The sequence below is a fragment of the Gymnoscopelus braueri genome (genome assembly GCF_963280865.1).
Source record: "Gymnoscopelus braueri genome assembly, chromosome: 9".
Lineage (NCBI taxonomy): Eukaryota > Metazoa > Chordata > Actinopteri > Myctophiformes > Myctophidae > Gymnoscopelus > Gymnoscopelus braueri.
The window spans coordinates 52,985,995-53,007,903 of NC_137610.1; the positions used below are offsets into that span (position 1 = coordinate 52,985,995).

The following is a 21,909-nucleotide window of genomic DNA, read 5'->3' on the forward strand; positions in this document are numbered from 1 at the left end:
TTTTCATGTTTAACTACACCAATCTTCTCTCTAAACGTATCAATACCACAATGTAGAAATACTCACAAGTAAAAGTCCTGTATTCAAAATGTACTTGAATTAGAAAGTACAAAAGTACTGGCTTCAACATGGAGGCTACTTAAAGTACCAAAGGTACCAGTTACCAGTTACTTTGCAGATATGCATCATTATATTATAAAACATACATTGACTACTTTAGCCCTATTTTATACCTGGGCTATTTGAAAATAGCCGATCTACAAGCTCACAACGCGTCGCAATGTGAGCTTGTAGATCTGCTATTTTCAAACATTTTAGTACTTTTACTTTGGGTACTTTAAGTATATTTTGAGACCAATACTTTTGTACTTTTACTCAAGTAACATTCTGAACACAGGCCTTTTACTTGTAACAGAGTATTTTTTATATTGTGGTATTGCTACTTTTACTTAAGTAACATTTGAGTACTTTTTCCACCACTGCTGTCTACAGGGAGTTGCAGTAACCCAAGTGAAAGGATAGAAAGGCAGAGAAAAATGGCTTGATTTTGGAAATGATTCAAAGCTAGAAAAAAAAACCCGGAATATTTCTATTGCTTTTACCTGCTTGTTAAACTTAAAGGCAGAATCAAACATCCCACCAAGGTGTTTCACATTGGGTTCAACCCATTAAGACCTCAGGCCCATTCTACAAAATGTCTTCTAAATCATAACAGTTTTTTGAAAAAACGTATGTTACTATATCAGTGGTTCTCAATCTTTTTCATGTCAAGGACCGCCAAAATGTATTTGGCCTACATGACCTACATCTCAAAATATTTTGTTCCAGGGACCCCCCAGGAGCAAAGATTTGAGTTACAAATGTTTGCTTTAAAATATATATAAGATTTGCACACATTTTCACCATTTCTCAAAAATAGCAGATCTACAAGGCACAAGCTCATAGCTCGGCACCGAGTGCCACGCTATGAGCTTGTAGATCTGCTATTTTTGAATAGCCAAAGTGTAAAATAATGCTTTTTAGCTCAAATATAAAAATGACACAGATGTTTCTCCCGGTCTTAAAGGGTTAATAAGTGTGGACAAGTTGTTGGTATTCCCTGTGATGGAGTGACTGTGAGGGAGCCAAACAGAACAACTTCCAACTTGCCTTCATTCAGCTGTATAAAGGTGTGTGCCACGCAACACTTGATGTCCTCAAAGCAGGTCATGAGCCTGACTGCAGAGACAGGACTGGTTGTTGGTTTCAGGGGAGATAAAGCTGTAAATCTTATCATCATCTTATCGTCTCAATCATTAGGTATTTGTTTTGATTGTATTGCATTGCGTGAGAGCATGCACAACCTTCAACAACATGAATTCATGTTCAGACACAGTACATCTGAACAAACAGACACTCACACCCCCAGGCTCATTTCATAACGCCTCAATGAGTCACCTTTGGTAAAAACACATAAACTTCCCACAGAGTTGAAAGGCCTATAGTGCATGGAATATGTTCCCCCTCTGAAGGTAAACTAAGGTGATAAACACCCACTTCACATCTTGTGTGAATGTTTTCTTCACTGTGACTCTTGGGGCTGTTTATTGACATGCATTACTAAGACCTTTAGATGTGACAAGAAATGCAAAGTTAAAGTTAATTAAAGCTGCAAGCAGCGATGACCGGGCCCTCGCACCTCTGCCCACGTTGGGGGCAAATATCGACCAATCAGAACAGGGAGCAGAGCCAAGTAACTCTAAGGAAGGACAAGGATTTTCAACCGAGTCCAGTGAGACGACTCATTGCTCTGTACGACAAATTGTTCAAAAGTTAACCACCAATATGGACCAATATATATTCAAAGATTTGCACGAATTTACGATTTTTGAAAAATAGCAGATCTACAAGCTCATAGCGCTATGAGCTTGATGACAATAAAAAAAATGACAATAAGCAGGATCCCAGCTCTGTGTGTGTGTGTGTCTGTGTCTGTGTCTGTGTCTGTGTGTATGGAAGTCCATAGGTCCAAAAATTTTATAATAAATACCACAATGAAATAAATAATAAACACAATGATATAAATACAAAATACAATTAAATAAATACAAAATACAATTAAATAAATACAAAATACAATTAAATAAATAAATGTATTTATTTATTGTGTATTTTTTTATATATCATTGGGTTTTCTATTTATTTCTTTGTGGTTCTTATTTATTTCATTGTAACTTTTAATGTCAACCTATATATATTACATGATGCCACTTTTAGCTATTTAATCAAGTCCATTGGTCCAAAAATTAAAAAATAAATATCGCAATGAAATTAATCAAATCCACAATGAATTAGATAAAAAACACAATGATATAAATAAAAATACAATTAAATAAATAAAAAATACAATTAAATAAATACATTTATTTATTTATTCTGTAATGTTTTTTATTTTATTGCGTTTTATATTTATTTCATTGTGACTTTTAATGTCAACCTATATATATTACATGTTGCCACTTTTAGCTATTTCATAAGGTACATTGGTCCAAAAATGTTATAACAAATACCACAATGAAATATATAAAAAACATCATGATATAAATAAAAAATGCAAATAAATAAATAAATACATTTATTTATTTTTTAGTGTTTTTCATTTAATTGTGCTTTTTATTTATTTATTTTGGTATTTATTAAATGTTTTTTTTATTTCATGCTGTCTTTTCAAAAGAATGGCTTCCATTTACCCAATCATGGTTTGACATCGCCGTCTGTCAATCAACAGGAACAGGGCGGGACCATAGGGCGGGACCTATTTGCTGATTGGGTAATCCCTGGCTCTGGATTACTTTGGTCTGTCTGTAAAACTGAAGCCAGCTCCGCCATTTTTAAATCCCACTGAATATCACTAGTGTTTTTATCTGTAGATAAAGTAGGCCTATTATAATCGATTTGTAGTAAAAGTTATGGCATATGTGAATGAGAATGACTTGAGGGATGTGATGTTTACTTTAGATTAGATAGTTGTTGTTTTTTTCGCGGACCCCCCGAGGACCCCCCGCGATTTCCTCCCTCACTAAAATGATAGCCTACTTACTTGTTAATGTTTTTTTTTCTTCATACATTTGGTAAATAGATCAGAGAGAGAGAGAGAGAGAGAGAGAGAGAGAGAGAGAGAGAGAGAGAGAGAAGTTGCCACAATAAGGTGTCAACGAGGTGGTCAGCAGTGTAAATGGCTCTTACAATTTAAATGAGGCTACAATGACCAGTTACAGATACACTTCATCCACCTGAAAGGTGCGAATAGTTGCTAAGCTACTATACTTTTTGGGAGGGATGTTCAGCAATAAAAATGACACAAAAAAATGACAGTAGCAGTATGCTCAGGTTTAAAAACGTGACAGTGCTTACAGACAAATTATATGCTTGGCTTGATTAATAAGCTAAATTGAAAAAAGAAAGAAAAAAACAGATTACAGGACAACAATATCAGATATCCCCATCATGCAAGAATAAAGACAGTAAACTCAAATAGCATTCAATGTGGGTTAATAATGAAAAAATATGTAATCAGTTACTTCAACTTGATTATATGCAAGTATAAAGACCGTAAAACTATATATACATTGGGGGTGGTTAATAAGGAAGAATACAAATGAATATTTGATGGGGCGCTGGGTCCGCGGAAGTTTACAAAATTGTGGAGGGGGACCTCCAACCACCACAATGATATGAATTTGGCCACGGACCCCCATCTCAAAATATGTTGTTCCAGGGACCCCCAGAAGCACAGATCGGAAAAGAATTGCACCAATTCAAGATTTTTCTAAAATAGCAGATCTGGAAGGCAGTCAAAGCCAATTTGAATGGGATCTGAAAACTCTTGACTCGTACATCTTGATCACATGACCCCAGAGATAATGTGTACCGATTTGTGGAAGTTTGACAAAATCTGTAGGAGTCTGTAGTAGCAAAAAGTGTGTTTTGAAGAAAACGCACTATGACAGACACTGTATTCTGGCACAAACAGGGCCTATAAATTGCATCATGATGGGCTGTTGTAGCGCCACCATGAGGAGATTTGTTTTTTTTTGAAAGATGGAGTTTCCTCCTTGGCCAAGTGGGAATGTGTCTGCAAAGTCTGCAAACTGGGGATGAACACTAGGGTGGCATTACAGCTCTGAGGCTTTCACTCCCACCAGCTTTTCACCTCCATTTTACTATCAGAAGCCAACATATCCTAATGTAATTATAAGGAAAGTCAGTCACACGTCACACTCTGTACAGCACATAACCCAAAGTCTGCAAACACTTTGAGTGAACACATCCCTGGGTATGGACAAGTCTGGGTGTAAAGGCAGGATATGTGGGAGCAAATACAAGGCCGACAAACATTATCATGTCAACCAGAAATAATGGACCGTGAACCAAAAAGAGGGCTGGACAAAGTTTAGATGAGCCCCCAATTCATGTTAGGACCCATCCTAGGGGTCACCAGGTGTAACATAGAAAATGGACTCCCTCCTTCTCAGTCCCCAAACAACCAGGACACACAGGTTTTGAAATCCCAAGAGTCAAGGATTTATTTGGATAAAAAAAACATTACCTCAGGGTGGGACCATGACATGAACTCTTATTCTTACCTAACAAAGGAAACCAAAAATACAAATATCGATCCTAATATAAACTGAGAACAAGCTAATAACAAAAAGAGAGGTCACCCACCCCTACACACCCAAGGCATTACATTATCCAGGACTTTAAACCATAATAATTCTAAAAACAGTGCTGGTGTTTGGAGGCTGGCTATGACATGGTTCAGCTCTATGCAAAGCAGCCATATTGGAAAGAAATCGGGCCTCTTCTCTTCTTCCTTCACAGGTGTTACCACTAATGAAGGCTTTGTTCCATTCTGGTCAGGGTGTTGGCTCACTAGAAACACTCCATTTTGGTTCCCAAATGGCCCCTTATGGTAGGTGTGTAACTCTGAGAGTGTACAAATGGAACCAAATGGACCCGTTCCATTTGTACACTCTCAGAGTTATGGGGGTCTTTAAAATAAGATAACCACTGTGCCACATTAAATGGAACAGAGCCTTAATCAGTATCATTGGTAACGCCTGTAGAAAGTAAGGAAGAGGCCCAATTCATTCCCAATATGGCTGCTGCGCATAGAGCCTGAGTGATATTTTATATATCTGTGATATTTCCATGGGTCTCAATACGTTTTCAGGAAGTAAGTTTGCTTCTCCAGTATATCAGACCTAAAACCTTATAACGCATTTTAGTTCTTAGATAACTATTGACTTGGAGTGACTTTTGACAGCAATTCAAAATTTGACAAGCAGATCAGTTCTGTGGTCAAAGCAAGCTTTTTCCAACTCAGGCTTTTGGCCAGGATAAAGGCCTATATCTGCCCTCACCCGACCTAGAGAGGGTCATCCATGGCTTTATTTCTTCGAGGCTCGATTACTCTAATGCTCTGTATGCAGGTGTAACAGGGGGGTATGAATTAATATAGCTAACTATTGAATTGCACCCTAGGAAATGGTTCCTGAGGTGCACCTGATTACACAGTATGACTCCCCACAAAGTTTGAGACATTTTAGAATTGGCTCTACTCCAGTGATTCCCAAATGCTTTAGACCTGTGACTCTAAAGAGAACTTTGACGTCTCCCAGGACCCAAACAAGTGAATATAGCAGATCTACAAACTCACAACGAGTTGTGAACTTGTAGATCGCCTATTTTCACTTCCGCTTAAAGTTGCATTTGCGGAATGTATGTAATTTATTTTAATTGTTTTAATTTTTTTCATGAAATTCTTTTGAAAAATGTGTTGAATATCTTTTTAATGTAAAAAAAACATATGTTTTTAAAAATAATTATGGAAAATATTTTGAAATAGAAATAATAAAAAAGAGACTTGTTTTCTTTCTACCTCTATTCTTTCCCCCTTCCTGAAAACTGCAAATGATGGGAGCATATACCTCAGTAAACCTGTGATGTGACAATGAAGTTGTTGCGCACTGAAAATATCAGATCTACAAGCTCACAACATGTCGCACTGCGCCACGTTGTGGGCTTGTAGATCTGATATTTTTGGTGCACAACTAAAAAGAAGTCACTCTTTAGAGGTGAGACGTGTTCCCCAACATGAACAGTTGGTTTTAGTCACGTTGCTGTTACAAGCTGTTCTCAACAGTCAGCAGCATTAAATGCAGCAGCAGAGCAACAAGCTCATATGAACACTAAATATCCTCTCATTGCTGCTGTTTGAAGGGTCACTTTTAACTTACAGAGACTTCAGAGTCTAATGAAAGAACTTAATAATTTAAGGCCACACTGTCTGCCCCTTTAAGCTGTCAACTTACACAGGCAGTGTAGGCTGTGTCCCAATAAAGTTTACTGTTTATGTCATTTGGTGGAATGATGTGTAGACATTAATCTTGCCCAGTTGACCTCTATTAAATGTAGTTGTATTTTTTGATAATAAGCAAAGTAAAGAATATGTTACATGCACTTTAAAATAACAATTAAATAATGGCTTATATAATGACTAAAGCCGTTGTCTATACTAGAGTGTTATGGCTATGTTTAGGCAAGCCTATATGGAGAGTAAAGGATGGTTCTATATTGTGTGGATGTGTAATTGAGTCTATACTCTGTGTTGGGGGTCCACTCATCATTCAGAGATTCCATTATTCCCACCATTAGGTTAGTGTGAGGTTAGGGTTAGTTATAATGGGGCCAGTCTGAATAATGACATGGCACCATGTGTTGTAGAGATCATTAGATCTATAGAACACCCTGTTCTTCTCATCCACCACCACTGTCTTTTATCTGGCTATAGTGGTCTATAAGTACATCCTCCAGCTGCAGATCTTTTGACATCTAGAGCTCAAAGAATGCACTTGAACTGATACATATGAAGAGTTAAATGATCTCTCTGGTTTCCTGTGCAAGTGCTGACATTTTTACCATTGAGCTAGTAGAGCCTGCCTGCTTGCTCAGGGGATAAATTGAATCTTTACATCAGGTGAGACACGTAATAATAATAATAATAATAATAATAACAATAATAATAATAAAAACATACAATAGACACAACAGTGCTTTAGAATGTGTCTTTATTGACAACATGAATATGAGCATTATGGAAGCTCTTTAATGTAATGCTACCAGGACCAGTGGTGGAAGAAGTACTCACATTTTTACTGGAGTAAAAGTACAAATACCATTTACAAGTACAAGTTACAATTTAGACATTTACACTCTTATCCACAATGACTTACAAGTATAAACACAATGTAGAAATACTCTATTACAATAAAATACCTGGAAAAGTATTATAATTGACTTATATAATTTGACAAAATTGTCAAAATCAAAACGCGATGCATTGTGACACGCTGTGAGCTTGTAGATCTGCTATTTTGGAAGGGCTAACGTCAAAAATAGGGCTTAATGTGTGTTTTGTATTAATAATGTAAATCTACAAAGATACTAATAACTAAAGCAGTTGAATAATTGTAATGGAGTAAAAAGTATAATATTTGCCTCTGAGATGTAATGGATTATTAAATTACTATGTATTTGGCTGCAGACCCCCATCTGAACAGATTTAGAGCCAGAGACCCCCATAAGAGAAGATTTGTGATTTTATATTTAAACAAATTATTCCACATTATTCATTATTTATTTGTAAATAGCAGATCTACAAGCTCACAACACATCACTGTGAGCTTGTAGATCAGCTATTTCTGAATAGTAAGTAAAACATTGTGGTTAAAATGATGATGATGATGATGATGATTAAAATAAAAAAAAATCTCTTAATGGTACTTAAGTAGAGTATTTGAGTAAATGTACTCAGTGAGTTTCCAGCCGTGTCCGTAGCAGTGTTACATAGAATAGAGCAGAAAACCACTGAATGTGTTGTGATTGAATGCGGTATCATAGAGCCTGTAGTCACCAGGTAACCTCATGTCTACTGTGTCTCCCTGCTCCATCTCTACTATCACTCCATTAGACACGTATTCAAGACCTAGATGATTATTCTGTCCAACGTTAAAAACGAGTAGCTGATTATTTTTATACATTTCGATACCCAAAAACTCTGATGATCCATCAGATCCAGTGGTAGCTGCAGTGAATCTGAAGTAATAAACTCCTTTCACTGGAGATCGAAAATAACCTAGAACGCACACACACACACACACACACACACACACACACACACACACACACACACACACACACACACACACACACACACACACACACACACACACACACACACACACGTTGATGCTTTTCACACGTTGATGCTTTTTAACCCATTCAATCTGGGGAAGCGTCTGTCATTTTAGATTTCTTTGGCTGTTCAAAAAATAGCAGATCTACAAGATCAAGCTCGAGTGCCGCGCTATGAGCTTGTAGATCTGCTATTTTTTTTTAAATCGTGAAAATGTGTTCAATTTCGTCAATTCTACAAATGTCAGTTTTTTGAAAATGTATTTGTCCTCTGACCCCGCCCCATCTCAATATATATATATATATATATATATATATATATATATATATATATATATATATATATATATATTGTGTTAAGCTCATTAACATAATGAACTTAATCATTGAATGTAAAGTCATTAACATAATTAATGTCATCACTTAATATAAAGCTCATTAACATAATTAACATAATCACTTCAAGTAAAGCTAATTAAGATAAGTAACTTTCACCACCTACCTGTAGATGGATTGTAGGCGTTGCCGATGTTAGTGAAGACCTTCTTATAAACCAGAGTGGTTGTAGAGCTAAATGGTCCAACATATCCACTACCCAAAGAATAAGCAGTGAAGGCCACCTTTGGTTGGTCTGTCAACACAGGAGCATTATCACATTATTTATATTGTTATAAAAGAATATATTATACTATTAATTATCTAATTAATTATAATTATAAAGTTGTTGTCGGGCAGAAACCTCATATATCCATAATTATTTGTAAATTAAAGCCCTACTTCATCATAAAGAGTGTTGCAAAATGTTTTGAAAATAGCTACAAGATCACAATAAGTCACAATGCAACGTTGTGATCTTGTAGATCGGCTATTTTCACTAAAATGTTTTTAAAAGTATTCTAAAAAATGAATGGTTTAGGACATACAACGTTTCCACCTGACAGCAGTGATAAAATTATATATTTTACTATTAATTAGATAATTATTTATATCATTATAAGAGCATTTATTATGTTAATTGTCAAGTTATTTATATTTAACATATCGTTGTTGTCGGGCAGAAAACCTTTTATCTCTATATTTAGACTATTTTATGATTTGGTACATTCATATCTTACTTCATCATACAAGAGTGTTGCACAACAATAGTGAAAATATCAGATCTACAAGCTCTTTGTAGATCTGATATTTTCACTATTTTAAATGTTTTTTAAAATAATTATAAACTAGAAAAAGTGCTCCTCGGAGCACAGGTCTCTGCCAGGTCAGGTACGTTATTGTGGCCTCCTGGTGGCGCTATAATAGGCCAATGTGAAAAGGGTGCCATTTATTCTTAGGTTGTTCACGGCAATCGCACACTGCATTCATGATTTGAGGCATTTTGTTCCAAAAATGTGTTTTGCTAAATTAGACCTGCTGGTGGCGCTATAACAGGCCAATGTGAAAAAGGGTGGCATTTCCTCCTTGGCCTTTAGTGGGAATGTGTTTGTGAAATTTCACGGAAATTGCAAGCTGCGTTCATGATTTGAGACATTTTGTTAAAAACGGACCAATCCTGCAAATTTTGGAAGCGAACCTTAGCCAATGAGGATGGAATATGGGGAATCGGACAGATCCGTGTTGATCACATGACTATAGAGATACTGTGTACCGATTTGCATGACGTTTGGATAAAATCTGTAGGAGTAATGTAAAAAATCACACCCAGTGTGATTATTTAGAACAGTGGTCATCACAGTGATGGAACTACAGTTTTTTTGAAGTGCGTGGTGCTATTTATAGGTTATGAATTTCATCATGCGTCTCGCTAGCCAATCACAGTACTGAGCAAAGGGTTTGAATACTTATCAGCCAATCACAGTACAGCGAAAGACACATTTTCACGACGGATGGGTCATGGGTCCCAACCCCACTTATAGGAGCGGCTACACCGCTCAAAAAATGGGTTTTGCACAAATCGGCCTCCAGGTGGCGCTATAAAAAGCCCATGTGAAAAATTTGAGGCAGAGGTTCTGAATTGGCATCCAGGGAGTGTGTGTGCACAGTTTCGCAGCGACCGGGCCAACGGTGCCGGAGATTAGCTGCTAACACACGGACAGGACACACGGACAGGACACACGGACGGACGGACACACACACGGACGGACGGAGGGTAAAACATACTCTCTCGCCATGCCTTCGGCCTGGCGGAGACAAAAAGGAAAGGTTTCCACCTGACAGAGACGATATATAAATGCAACAACTGTCCATATGACCATATATATAGGGTTTTCTATACACACATATACATCTGTCTCAATACACGTATGGTTCTACACATACATATACTCCTTAATGTATATTTTCTATAAATACATGTCCTAGGTTTCCCCGTCAACTAAGTGCACGGTTCTTCCTAAATATATATGTATATATATATATATACAGATGCGGTCTGCCTACATATACACATATATATCTGCCTTAATAATACACCTTTTGGTCAGGGTTTATGACTTTTATGCATATAATGCAATCATCCTGTGGTCCCAAGATCTTTCTTTCGCGCTGAGTGATCAATTCAACTAGATCGTCTCCTTGTTCCAGGTTACGCAAGTGGATACAACTGGTGCAGAACGGGGGAGTTAGCCGCAATTAATACCATTACTGCTACTCGCCAAGCTTTTATTTCAACAACCTAGGTATCTGACACACCTATGGGCAGCAACACATTTAATTTTCACTATTTCTACTCGAATGCAAAACCTCGTTTTGAGTGTAATTTTCTGTCCAATTGGTCCAGGTTTAAACACTACAAACTATGTTTTCCTCCCATTTTAAACAGGCAATTTCCTCTCCTATAAGAGGAGTGGCTGGATTTTTAGTTTGAGTTTGAGTTCTACTAGCCTTAGTTTTTGTAGGTACTGGTTCCTAAAAATTTAACTGAGCAAAAGTTGTAGCATTTCTCCATTAAGCCACTGTCATCTCTGTCATCGCTGAACAGTGTGCTACTCCTTTTGGCAAATTTCAATGTGTTACCTCAGCTTGAATTTCGCTGGTTAAGCATGACACTTTTTCATCTCAAAGGGGTTTCGAAGTTTAACAGGATAAGTAGTCTAATACATCACCATAGAACAGTAAAATGTTTAGTGGTTAGACATGCAGTACTCATTGCCTGCCACCAGGTTGGGCGCCTTATTAACCGTCCCAGACCACGACTGGAGCGGCGTTCAATACAGATAGGAGGTCCCCGGGCTCAGGGACCTTTTAAACAAGCAACACACAGAAGCGTAAAACTGTATATTTACTTGTGGCGACGGAAGAACAACCTGTTCTCCGCCATGGTGATTTCAGAGCAAATTCGACTGTGTTAGCAGGCCCGTGGCCTTCAGGGAATTTGCGGCAAATTTTTAGTCTAAGTCTGGTCACCATCTGTAAGCCTATTAATAACTTAATCCCCTACCATAATATCCAGTCCCCGACTTAAGACAAACTATGGATCTGAGGATATCACAGTTATAAGAAAGGCAGGAGGCAGAGGGGCCCCCTAAACTTACTGGCCCGCTTCAACAGAAATATCAACTTGACCTTCACTCAGTCAAGAGACTCCACTGAAACAACCTATTCTACTCCTCTGACTAGAGAAATGCACTGAAGCTCATGTGTTATACAAACCCACTACATCCCCAATGCCTACCACCCAGAGAATTATTGTTACTCTTAAGTCTAGTCACATAGGGATAATGAGCCAATATCTGGGGTACCTGGGGTTCATGGGGGTACATGGGGTACCTGGGGTACATGGGGGTACATGGTGGATAAGGGTGGCTCTCTGTCTCCCTATAGGATTCCACTCTAACCAAAGTCTGTTAGAGTGGAATCCTACACATTTATGAACTTTTTGTATTATGTTTATTAAAGTTTATGTGAGATGAATTCACCTGGGTTCTCTGCCTTCAGGTCCGACACGTCATTCTGCAAGGCTGCAAACACAGGAACTGAAAAGTATACATTTATTTAAATATAATCTTTATATAGTACATATAAATAGTGAAAGGTCACGTGTCAAAAACACTGGATACACATCATGTTATTCTCTGCAAAACCATCTATTAAAGTTGATTTAACATGAATTCACCTGAGTTCTGTGTCTTCAGGTCTGACACATCATTCTGCAAGGCTGTAAACACAGGAATTGAAACGTATAGGCTACATTTATATAATACAATATTTATATAGTAAATATAAATCGTGAGGTCCCATGTCAAAAATACTGGATACATATGTTATTCTCAGCAAAATCATCTATTAAAGTTTATTTAACATGAATTCACCTGAGTTCTGTGTCTTCAGGGCCGACATGTCAATCTGCAAGGCTGTAAACACATGAAATAAAACTTTATTAGTCATTTAAATAATCTTAAACATAAACAGAGTGAGGCCACACATTAAGAGAACATGAAAAAGACTGGATTCACATAATGTTATGCAGAACTATTACATTAAAGGAGTAGTTCACCCCCAAAATGACTTTTTTCCCCTGTCAGTTGAGCCTTCTAACTGATAGAAAAAAATCTAATTGATAGAGAATCTTTTTTTTTAGTTTTGTCATGTTTTGCGAATCGTGCTCTGCCACGTTTTGGCAAAGACAAAAAGACTTCAGGGCTAATGTGTCATTCTGCAAGTCTGTAAACACATTAATTTAAACTTTTATAATCATTTAAATCAAACAAACAGAGCACGGCCACACATTAAGAAGAAGATGATAAAGACTGAAAAATTAAATACATGTAAAATTAAATAAATAAATAAAATTGCATCCCGACAATCAGGGGGTCATGGGCATGTGCCCCCTCAGTGTCAAAGGTCATGATGCCACTGGACTGGATACACATCTTGTTATTCTCAGCAGAACCATCAACACATAAAACTAAAAGTTCAGAAATGTGTATTTGGTAGATAATACTTCTGTTATAATACAATGCTCCTTGGCAATAACTTTTATAATGTTGGAAAGCCTGTTTATTTCTCTTATAAATGGAGCCTCATTTGTAAGAAACATGCATGTGTGTGTGTGTGTGTGTGTCTGTGTGTGTGTGTGTGTGTGTGTGTGTGTGTGTGTGTGTGTGTGTGTGTGTGTGTGTGTGTGTGTGTGTGTGTGTGTGTGTGTGTGTGTGTGTGTGTGTGTGTGTGGGAGAGGTTGAGGCAGAGGTTCTGAATTGGCATCCAGGGAGTGTGTGTGCACAGTTTCGCAGCGACCGGGCCAACGGTGCCGGAGATTAGCTGCTAACACACGGACAGGACACACGGACGGACGGACACACACACGGACGGACGGAGGGTAAAACATACTCTCTCGCCATGCCTTCGGCCTGGCGGAGACAAAAAGGAAAGGTTTCCACCTGACAGAGACGATATATAAATGCAACAACTGTCCATATGACCATATATATAGGGTTTTCTATACACACATATAAATCTGTCTCAATACACGTATGGTTCTACACATACATATACTCCTTAATGTATATTTTCTATAAATACATGTCCTAGGTTTCCCCGTCAACTAAGTGCACGGTTCTTCCTAAATATATATGTATATATATATATATACAGATGCGGTCTGCCTACATATACACATATATATCTGCCTTAATAATACACCTTTTGGTCAGGGTTTATGACTTTTATGCATATAATGCAATCATCCTGTGGTCCCAAGATCTTTCTTTCGCGCTGAGTGATCAATTCAACTAGATCGTCTCCTTGTTCCAGGTTACGCAAGTGGATACAACTGGTGCAGAACGGGGGAGTTAGCCGCAATTAATACCATTACTGCTACTCGCCAAGCTTTTATTTCAACAACCTAGGTATCTGACACACCTATGGGCAGCAACACATTTAATTTTCACTATTTCTACTCGAATGCAAAACCTCGTTTTGAGTGTAATTTTCTGTCCAATTGGTCCAGGTTTAAACACTACAAACTATGTTTTCCTCCCATTTTAAACAGGCAATTTCCTCTCCTATAAGAGGAGTGGCTGGATTTTTAGTTTGAGTTTGAGTTCTACTAGCCTTAGTTTTTGTAGGTACTGGTTCCTAAAAATTGAACTGAGCAAAAGTTGTAGCATTTCTCCATTAAGCCACTGTCATCTCCGCGGATGATTGTGAAATCACATAACAGTGTGCTACTCCTTTTGGCAAATTTCAATGTGTTACCTCAGCTTGAATTTCGCTGGTTAAGCATGAAACTTTTTCATCTCAAAGGGGTTTCGAAGTTTAACCGGATAAGTAGCCTATCTAATACATCACCATAGAACAGTAAAATGTTTAGTGGTTAGACATGCAGTACTCATTGCCTGCCACCAGCTTGGGCGCCTTATTAACCGTCCCAGACCACGACTGGAGCGGCGTTCAATACAGATAGGAGGTCCCCGGGCTCAGGGACCTTTTAAACAAGCAACACACAGAAGCATAAAACTGTATATTTACTTGTGGCGACGGAAGAACAACCTGTTCTCCGCCATGGTGATTTCAGAGCAAATTCAACTGTGTTAGCAGGCCCGTGGCCTTCAGGGAATTTGCGGCAAATTTTTAGTCTAAGTCTGGTCACCATCTGTAAGCCCTTTAATAACTTAATCCCCTACCATAATATCCAGTCCCCGACTTAAGACAAACTATGGATCTGAGGATATCACAGTTATAAGAAAGGCAGGAGGCAGAGAGGCCCCCTAAACTTACTGGCCCGCTTCAACAGAAATATCAACTTGACGTTCACTCAGTCAAGAGACTCCACTGAAACAACCTATCCTACTCCTCTGACTAGAGAAATGCACTGAAGCTCATGTGTTATACAAACCCACTACATCCCCAATGCCTACCACCCAGAGAATTATTGTTACTCTTAAGTCTAGTCACATAGGGATAATGAGCCAATATCTGGGGTACCTGGGGTTCATGGGGGTACATGGGGTACCTGGGGTACCTGGGGTACATGGGGGTACATGGTGGATAAGGGTGGCTCTGTGTCTCCCTATAGGATTCCACTCTAACCAAAGTCTGTTAGAGTGGAATCCTACACATGTATGAACTTTTTGTATTATGTTTATTAAAGTTTATGTGAGATGAATTCACCTGAGTTCTCTGTCTTCAGGTCCGACACGTCATTCTGCAAGGCTGTAAACACAGGAATTGAAAAGTATACATTTATTTAAATATAATCTTTATATAGTACATATAAATAATGAAAGGTCACGTGTCAAAAACACTGGATACACATCATGTTATTCTCTGCAAAACCATCTATTAAAGTTTATTTAACATGAATTCACCCGAGTTCTGTGTCTTCAGGGCCGACATGTCAATCTGCAAGGCTGTAAACACATGAATTAAAACTTGATTAGTCATTTAAATAATCTTAAACATAAACAGAGTGAGGCCACACATTAAGAGAACATGAAAAAGACTGGATTCACATAATGTTATGCAGAACTATTACATTAAAGGAGTAGTTCACCCCCAAAATGATTTTTTTCCCCTGTCAGTTGAGCCTTCTAACTGATAGAAAGAAAATCTAATTGATAGAGAATCTTTTTATTTTGTTTTGTCACGTTTTGTGAATCGTGCTCTGCCACGTTTTGGCAAAGACAAAAAGACTTCAGGGCTAATGTGTCATTCTGCAAGTCTGTAAACACATTAATTTAAACTTTTATAATCATTTAAATCAAACAAACAGAGCACGGCCACACATTAAGAAGAAGATGATAAAGACTGAAAAATGTAATACATGTAAAATTAAATAAATAAATAAAATTGCATCCCGACAATCAGGGGGTCATGGGCACGTGCCCCCTCAGTGTCAAAGGTCATGATGCCACTGGACTGGATACACATCTTGTTATTCTCAGCAGAACCATCGACACATAAAACTAAAAGTTCAGAAATGTGTATTTGGTAGATAATACTTCTGTTATAATTCAATGCTCCTTGGCAATAACTTTTATAATGTTGTAAAGCCCGTTTATTTCTCTTATAAATGGAGCCTCATTTGTAAGAAACATGTGTGTGTGTGTGTGTGTGTGTGTGTGTGTGTGTGTGTGTGTGTGTGTGTGTGTGTGTGTGTGTGTGTGTGTGTGTGTGTGTGTGTGTGTGTGTGTTTTGCCCAAGAAAAAGATTATTCTGCTTATTCTGCTGTTGACTCTCGTTTTGAGTTTCCTACCCCAGGGTATATGGGGGTACATGGGGTACCTGGGGGTACATGGGGTACCTGGGGGGTACATGGGGTACATGGGTGGCTCTGTCTCCCCAGGATCCCACTCTAAACAAGGTCTGTTTAAAAGGATCCTATGGAGAGACACAGAGTCCTGGGCTGTTCCCCTCTCCCCTCTTCCGGGGAAGAACCTCCAGAAAAACAGAGGGACTCAGGCCGGCACTTGTATGGGAAAATGAAGGCCTGTCCCTCGGATAAGATTAGTGTACGGTCCCTTAATGGCCTGGAGGTCTGTTAGAGTGGGATCCTATGGGGAGACACGGAGCCACCCATGTACCACATTTCCATGGGCACAACCCACACACTCAGCTGTGCTGCTCATCCCACAAATGCATTTCTTACAAATGTTCCACAATTCCGCTGAACTTTTCTTTTATAGTCATTTAAATCGGTAGTTCTCAACCAGTGGTCCTGGGACCACCAGTGGTCCTTGGGGGGGTACCAGGGGGTCCCCGGCAAAATGAAGTAACATTAGCGTCAGAATCATTTGAACCACTTAGCTTTGGCTATTCAAAAATAGCAGATCTACAAGCTCATAGTGCGGCACCGAGTGCCGCGCTATGAGCTTGCAGATCTGCTATTTTAGAAAAATCGTGAAAATGTGTGCAAATCCTTGAGTATATATTTCTAAAGCACATTTTTCATTCAAATCTTTGCTTCTGGGGGTCCCTGGCACAAAACATTTTCAGATGGGGGTCCGCGGCCAAATGCATATAAATTTAAGGGTCCATGGCATGAAAAAGGTTGAAAACCACTGATTTAAATAATACATTTATATAGTAAATATAAATAAAGTACTCATTGCCTGCCACCAGGTTGGGCGCCTTATTAACCGTCCCAGACCACGACTGGAGCGGCGTTCAATACAGATAGGAGGTCCCCGGGCTCAGGGACCTTTTAAACAAGCAACACACAGAAGCGTAAAACTGTATATTTACTTTTGGCGACGGAAGAACAACCTGTTTTCCGCCATGGTGATTTCAGAGCAAATTCGACTGTGTTAGCAGGCCCGTGGCCTTCAGGGAATTTGCGGCAAATTTTTAGTCTAAGTCTGGTCACCATCTGTAAGCCCTTTAATAACTTAATCCCCTACCATAATATCCAGTCCCCGACTTAAGACAAACTATGGATCTGAGGATATCACAGTTATAAGAAAGGCAGGAGGCAGAGGGGCCCCCTAAACGTACTGGCCCGCTTCAACAGAAATATCAACTTGACCTTCACTCAGTCAAGAGACTCCACTGAAACAACCTATCCTACTCCTCTGACTAGAGAAATGCACTGAAGCTCATGTGTTATACAAACCCACTACATCCCCAATGCCTACCACCCAGAGAATTATTGTTACTCTTAAGTCTAGTCACATAGGGATAATGAGCCAATATCTGGGGTACCTGGGGTTCATGGGGGTACATGGGTTACCTGGGGTACCTGGGGTACATGGGGTACATGGGGGTACATGGTGGATAAGGGTGGCTCTGTGTCTCCCTATAGGATTCCACTCTAACCAAAGTCTGTTAGAGTGGAATCCTACACATTTATGAACTTTTTGTATTATGTTTATTAAAGTTTATGTGAGATGAATTCACCTGAGTTCTCTGTCTTCAGGTCCGACACGTCATTCTGCAAGGCTGTAAACACAGGAATTGAAAAGTATACATTTATTTAAATATAATCTTTATATAGTACATATAAATAGTGAAAGGTCACGTGTCAAAAACACTGGATACACATCATGTTATTCTCTGCAAAACCATCTATTAAAGTTTATTTAACATGAATTCACCCGAGTTCTGTGTCTTCAGGTCTGACACATCATTCTGCAAGGCTGTAAACACAGGAATTGAAACGTATAGGCTACATTTATTTAATACAATATTTATATAGTAAATATAAATCGTGAGGTCACATGTCAAAAATACGGGATACATATGTTATTCTCAGCAAAATCATCTATTAAAGTTTATTTAACATGAATTCACCTGAGTTCTGTGTCTTCAGGGCCGACATGTCAATCTGCAAGGCTGTAAACACATGAAATAAAACTGTATTAGTCATTTAAATAATCTTAAACATAAACAGAGTGAGGCCACACATTAAGAGAACATGAAAAAGACTGGATTCACATAATGTTATGCAGAACTATTACATTAAAGGAGTAGTTCACCCCCAAAATGACTTTTTCCCCTGTCAGTTGAGCCTTCTAACTGATAGAAAAAAATCTAATTGATAGAGAATCTATTTTATTTTTTTTTGTCACGTTTTGTGAATCGTGCTCTGCCACGTTTTGGCAAAGACAAAAAGACTTCAGGGCTAATGTGTCATTCTGCAAGTCTGTAAACACATTAATTTAAACTTTTATAATCATTTAAATCAAACAAACAGAGCACGGCCACACATTAAGAAGAGGATGATAAAGACTGAAAATAAAATACATGTAAAATTAAATAAATAATAAAATTGCATCCCGACAATCAGGGGGTCATGGGCACGTGCCCACTCAGTGTCAAAGGTCATGATGCCACTGGACTGGATACACATCTTGTTATTCTCAGCAGAACCATCGACACATAAAACTAAAAGTTCAGAAATGTGTATTTGGTAGATAATACTTCTGTTATAATACAATGCTCCTTGGCAATAACTTTTATAATGTTGGAAAGCCTGTGTGTGTGTGTGTGTGTGTGTGTGTGTGTGTGTGTGTGTGTGTGTGTGTGTGTGTGTGTGTGTGTGTGTGTGTGTGTGTGTTGTGCCCAAGAAAAAGATTGTTCTGCTTATTCTGCTGTTGACTCTCGTTTTGAGTTTCCTACCCCAGGGTATATGGGGTTACATGGGGTACCTGGGGGGTACATGGGGTACCTGGGGGGTACATGGGGTACCTGGGGGGTACATGGGGTACATGGGTGGCTCTGTCTCCCCAGGATCCCACTCTAAACAAGGTCTGTTTAAAAGGATCCTATGGAGAGACACAGAGTCCTGGGCTGTTCCCCTCTCCCCTCTCCGGGGAAGAACCTCCAGAAAAACAGAGGGACTCAGGCCGGCACTTGTATGGGAAAATGAAGGCCTGTCCCTCGGATAAGATTAGTGTAACGGTCCCTTAATGGCCTGGAGGTGTGTTAGAGTGGGATCCTATGAGGAGACACGGAGCCACCCATATACCACATGTCCATGGGCACAACCCACACACTCAGCTGTGCTGCTCATCCCACAAATGCATTTCTTACAAATGTTCCACAATTCCGCTGAACTTTTCTTTTATAGTCATTTAAATCGGTAGTTCTCAACCAGTGGTCCTGGGACCACCAGTGGTCCTTGGGGGGGTACCAGGGGGTCCCCGGCAAAATGAAGTAACATTAGCGTCAGAATCATTTGAACCACTTAGCTTTGGCTATTCAAAAATAGCAGATCTACAAGCTCATAGTGCGGCACCGAGTGCCGCGCTATGAGCTTGCAGATCTGCTATTTTAGAAAAATCGTGAAAATGTGTGCAAATCCTTGAGTATATATTTCTAAAGCACATTTTTCATTCAAATCTTTGCTTCTGGGGGTCCCTGGCACAAAACATTTTCAGATGGGGGTCCGCGGCCAAATGCATATAAATTTAGGGGTCCATGGCATGAAAAAGGTTGAAAACCACTGATTTAAATAATACATTTATATAGTAAATATAAATATAGTGAAGTCACATGTCAAAAAGACTGGATACACATCATGATATTCTCAGCAGAAGCATATTAAAGTTTATATGAGATGAATTCACCTGAGTTGTCTGTCTTCAGGGCTGACGTATCATTCTCTAATGCTGTAATCACATGAATTAAGACATTTGAATTAATTTAAATAATCGTAGTGTAGGCCTATAGTAAATATAAACAGATGAGAGGGCACACAACAGATGTGATCAAACAGATGAAAACGATTGGATGGCCATTAATGTCCATCTCAGCGGAAACATCTGTTAAAGTTGTTGTTACCTGTATTCCTTGTCTCCAGCTTCTCAATCAGCTTTTCAATCCTGTCGTAGTCGACCTGGGGCACGGCGGGTCCACAGTCCTGAGCCACAGTCCTGGACAAACACAACAGCACCACCAGATGGAGCAGCAGAGTAACAGCAGCCTTCATCCTTGTGGTGGATAAGAATGTATCAGACAGGATGGATCAGCTTTATATACTGTAGCTCAGCACAAGCTCATGAATATTTAATTTTGCACCAACGCGTGTCAGTGTTTGTGGGAAAGCCTGTTGCTCTGTGTCCTCCAACAGGCTTCAGTAAACAAAAAGCTGCCACATAGTCCATGGCTCTTCAATATGGGGTCTGGGACCGCTATGGGGGTCCTCAGAGTTATAACAGGGGGTCCGGCTTCATCATTCATTTTTAAACGACTCATCCGTGCATACGTGCATGCACACATGCACAGCACAAACAAACATAATTTCCACACATATAGCATATGTATATATATATACATACGCACACACACACACACACACACACACACACACACACACACACACACACACACACACACACACACACACACACACACACACACACACACACACACACACACACACACACACACACACACATATATTTACTGATCTACACGTGAATCAAATGGGATCAGGTGTTTAGGAAAATCACTGCGGAGAGATGAACTTGCAACCTTATATCTGTACGTGTATGTATGCAAGACTTTCTTTATGTGAGTACAATAAGTGCATTTATTGTCAGTCTCCTACATGCTGTTGGTTGTACATACCATGTTATATGATCACTTTCCTATTCAGCCCTTCATCCATTATGTCTATGCTATACATTATTGAACTGATGATAACGTAATGCCATAAGACAAAAACATTTCGGGCTTGTAGATCTTCGATTTTCGCATAAGAATTGAATAAGTGTGGAAAAACTCATTGGTTTATGATTGGAGTCATTGGACTAACAGCTATTTCACAAAAATTGAAGAACAAGGCACTGGATTAATAAAGCTTGGCTGTTAGCCTGGTCCGGACCAGGCTAACTTCACAGCTAAATTGCCATGGTAACTAAGGCAGGATTGCTTCAATTTTCTTTTGTAAGCTAACTCAGCTTTCGTGAAACCGATTCCTGGATAATTTAAGCCAGGATAGCCGATTAAACCCGGTTTAAACCCGGTTTATCCCTAATCCAGGTTTCGTGGAATAGACCCCAGGTCTATGAAAACAAGCCCAAAAGAAGCGACTATAGGCCACATGAGCACTTTAAACCTATAGCAACTGCTGTTTTACCATACCAACCGCCCATTAGACCATAACAACCACCTATACCATAGAAACCAGCTTTGGACCCTGGCAACTACTGTTTTACCCTAAAACAAACTATGTTTAACACTACTCAAACTATGTTTTATACTGTCAACACTATCAAAACTTTTAACACT

The 21,909-nt window shown here is 38.9% G+C and overlaps 1 protein-coding gene across 1 annotated transcript; it reads right to left on the bottom strand.

Moving 5' to 3' along the window:
* Positions 1-7,755: 7,755 nt before the first annotated feature.
* On the bottom strand, positions 7,756-20,605 carry LOC308091614 (cerebellin-1-like; the record flags this gene model as incomplete). Its single annotated transcript, XM_080437277.1, has 8 exons — positions 7,756-8,179; positions 8,741-8,869; positions 12,156-12,212; positions 12,353-12,394; positions 12,549-12,590; positions 18,466-18,507; positions 20,244-20,285; positions 20,458-20,605. 8 exons carry the CDS (start codon positions 20,603-20,605, stop codon positions 7,887-7,889), a joined length of 795 nt encoding a protein of 264 aa, XP_080293403.1. The 3' UTR covers positions 7,756-7,886.
* Positions 20,606-21,909: the final 1,304 nt, after the last annotated feature.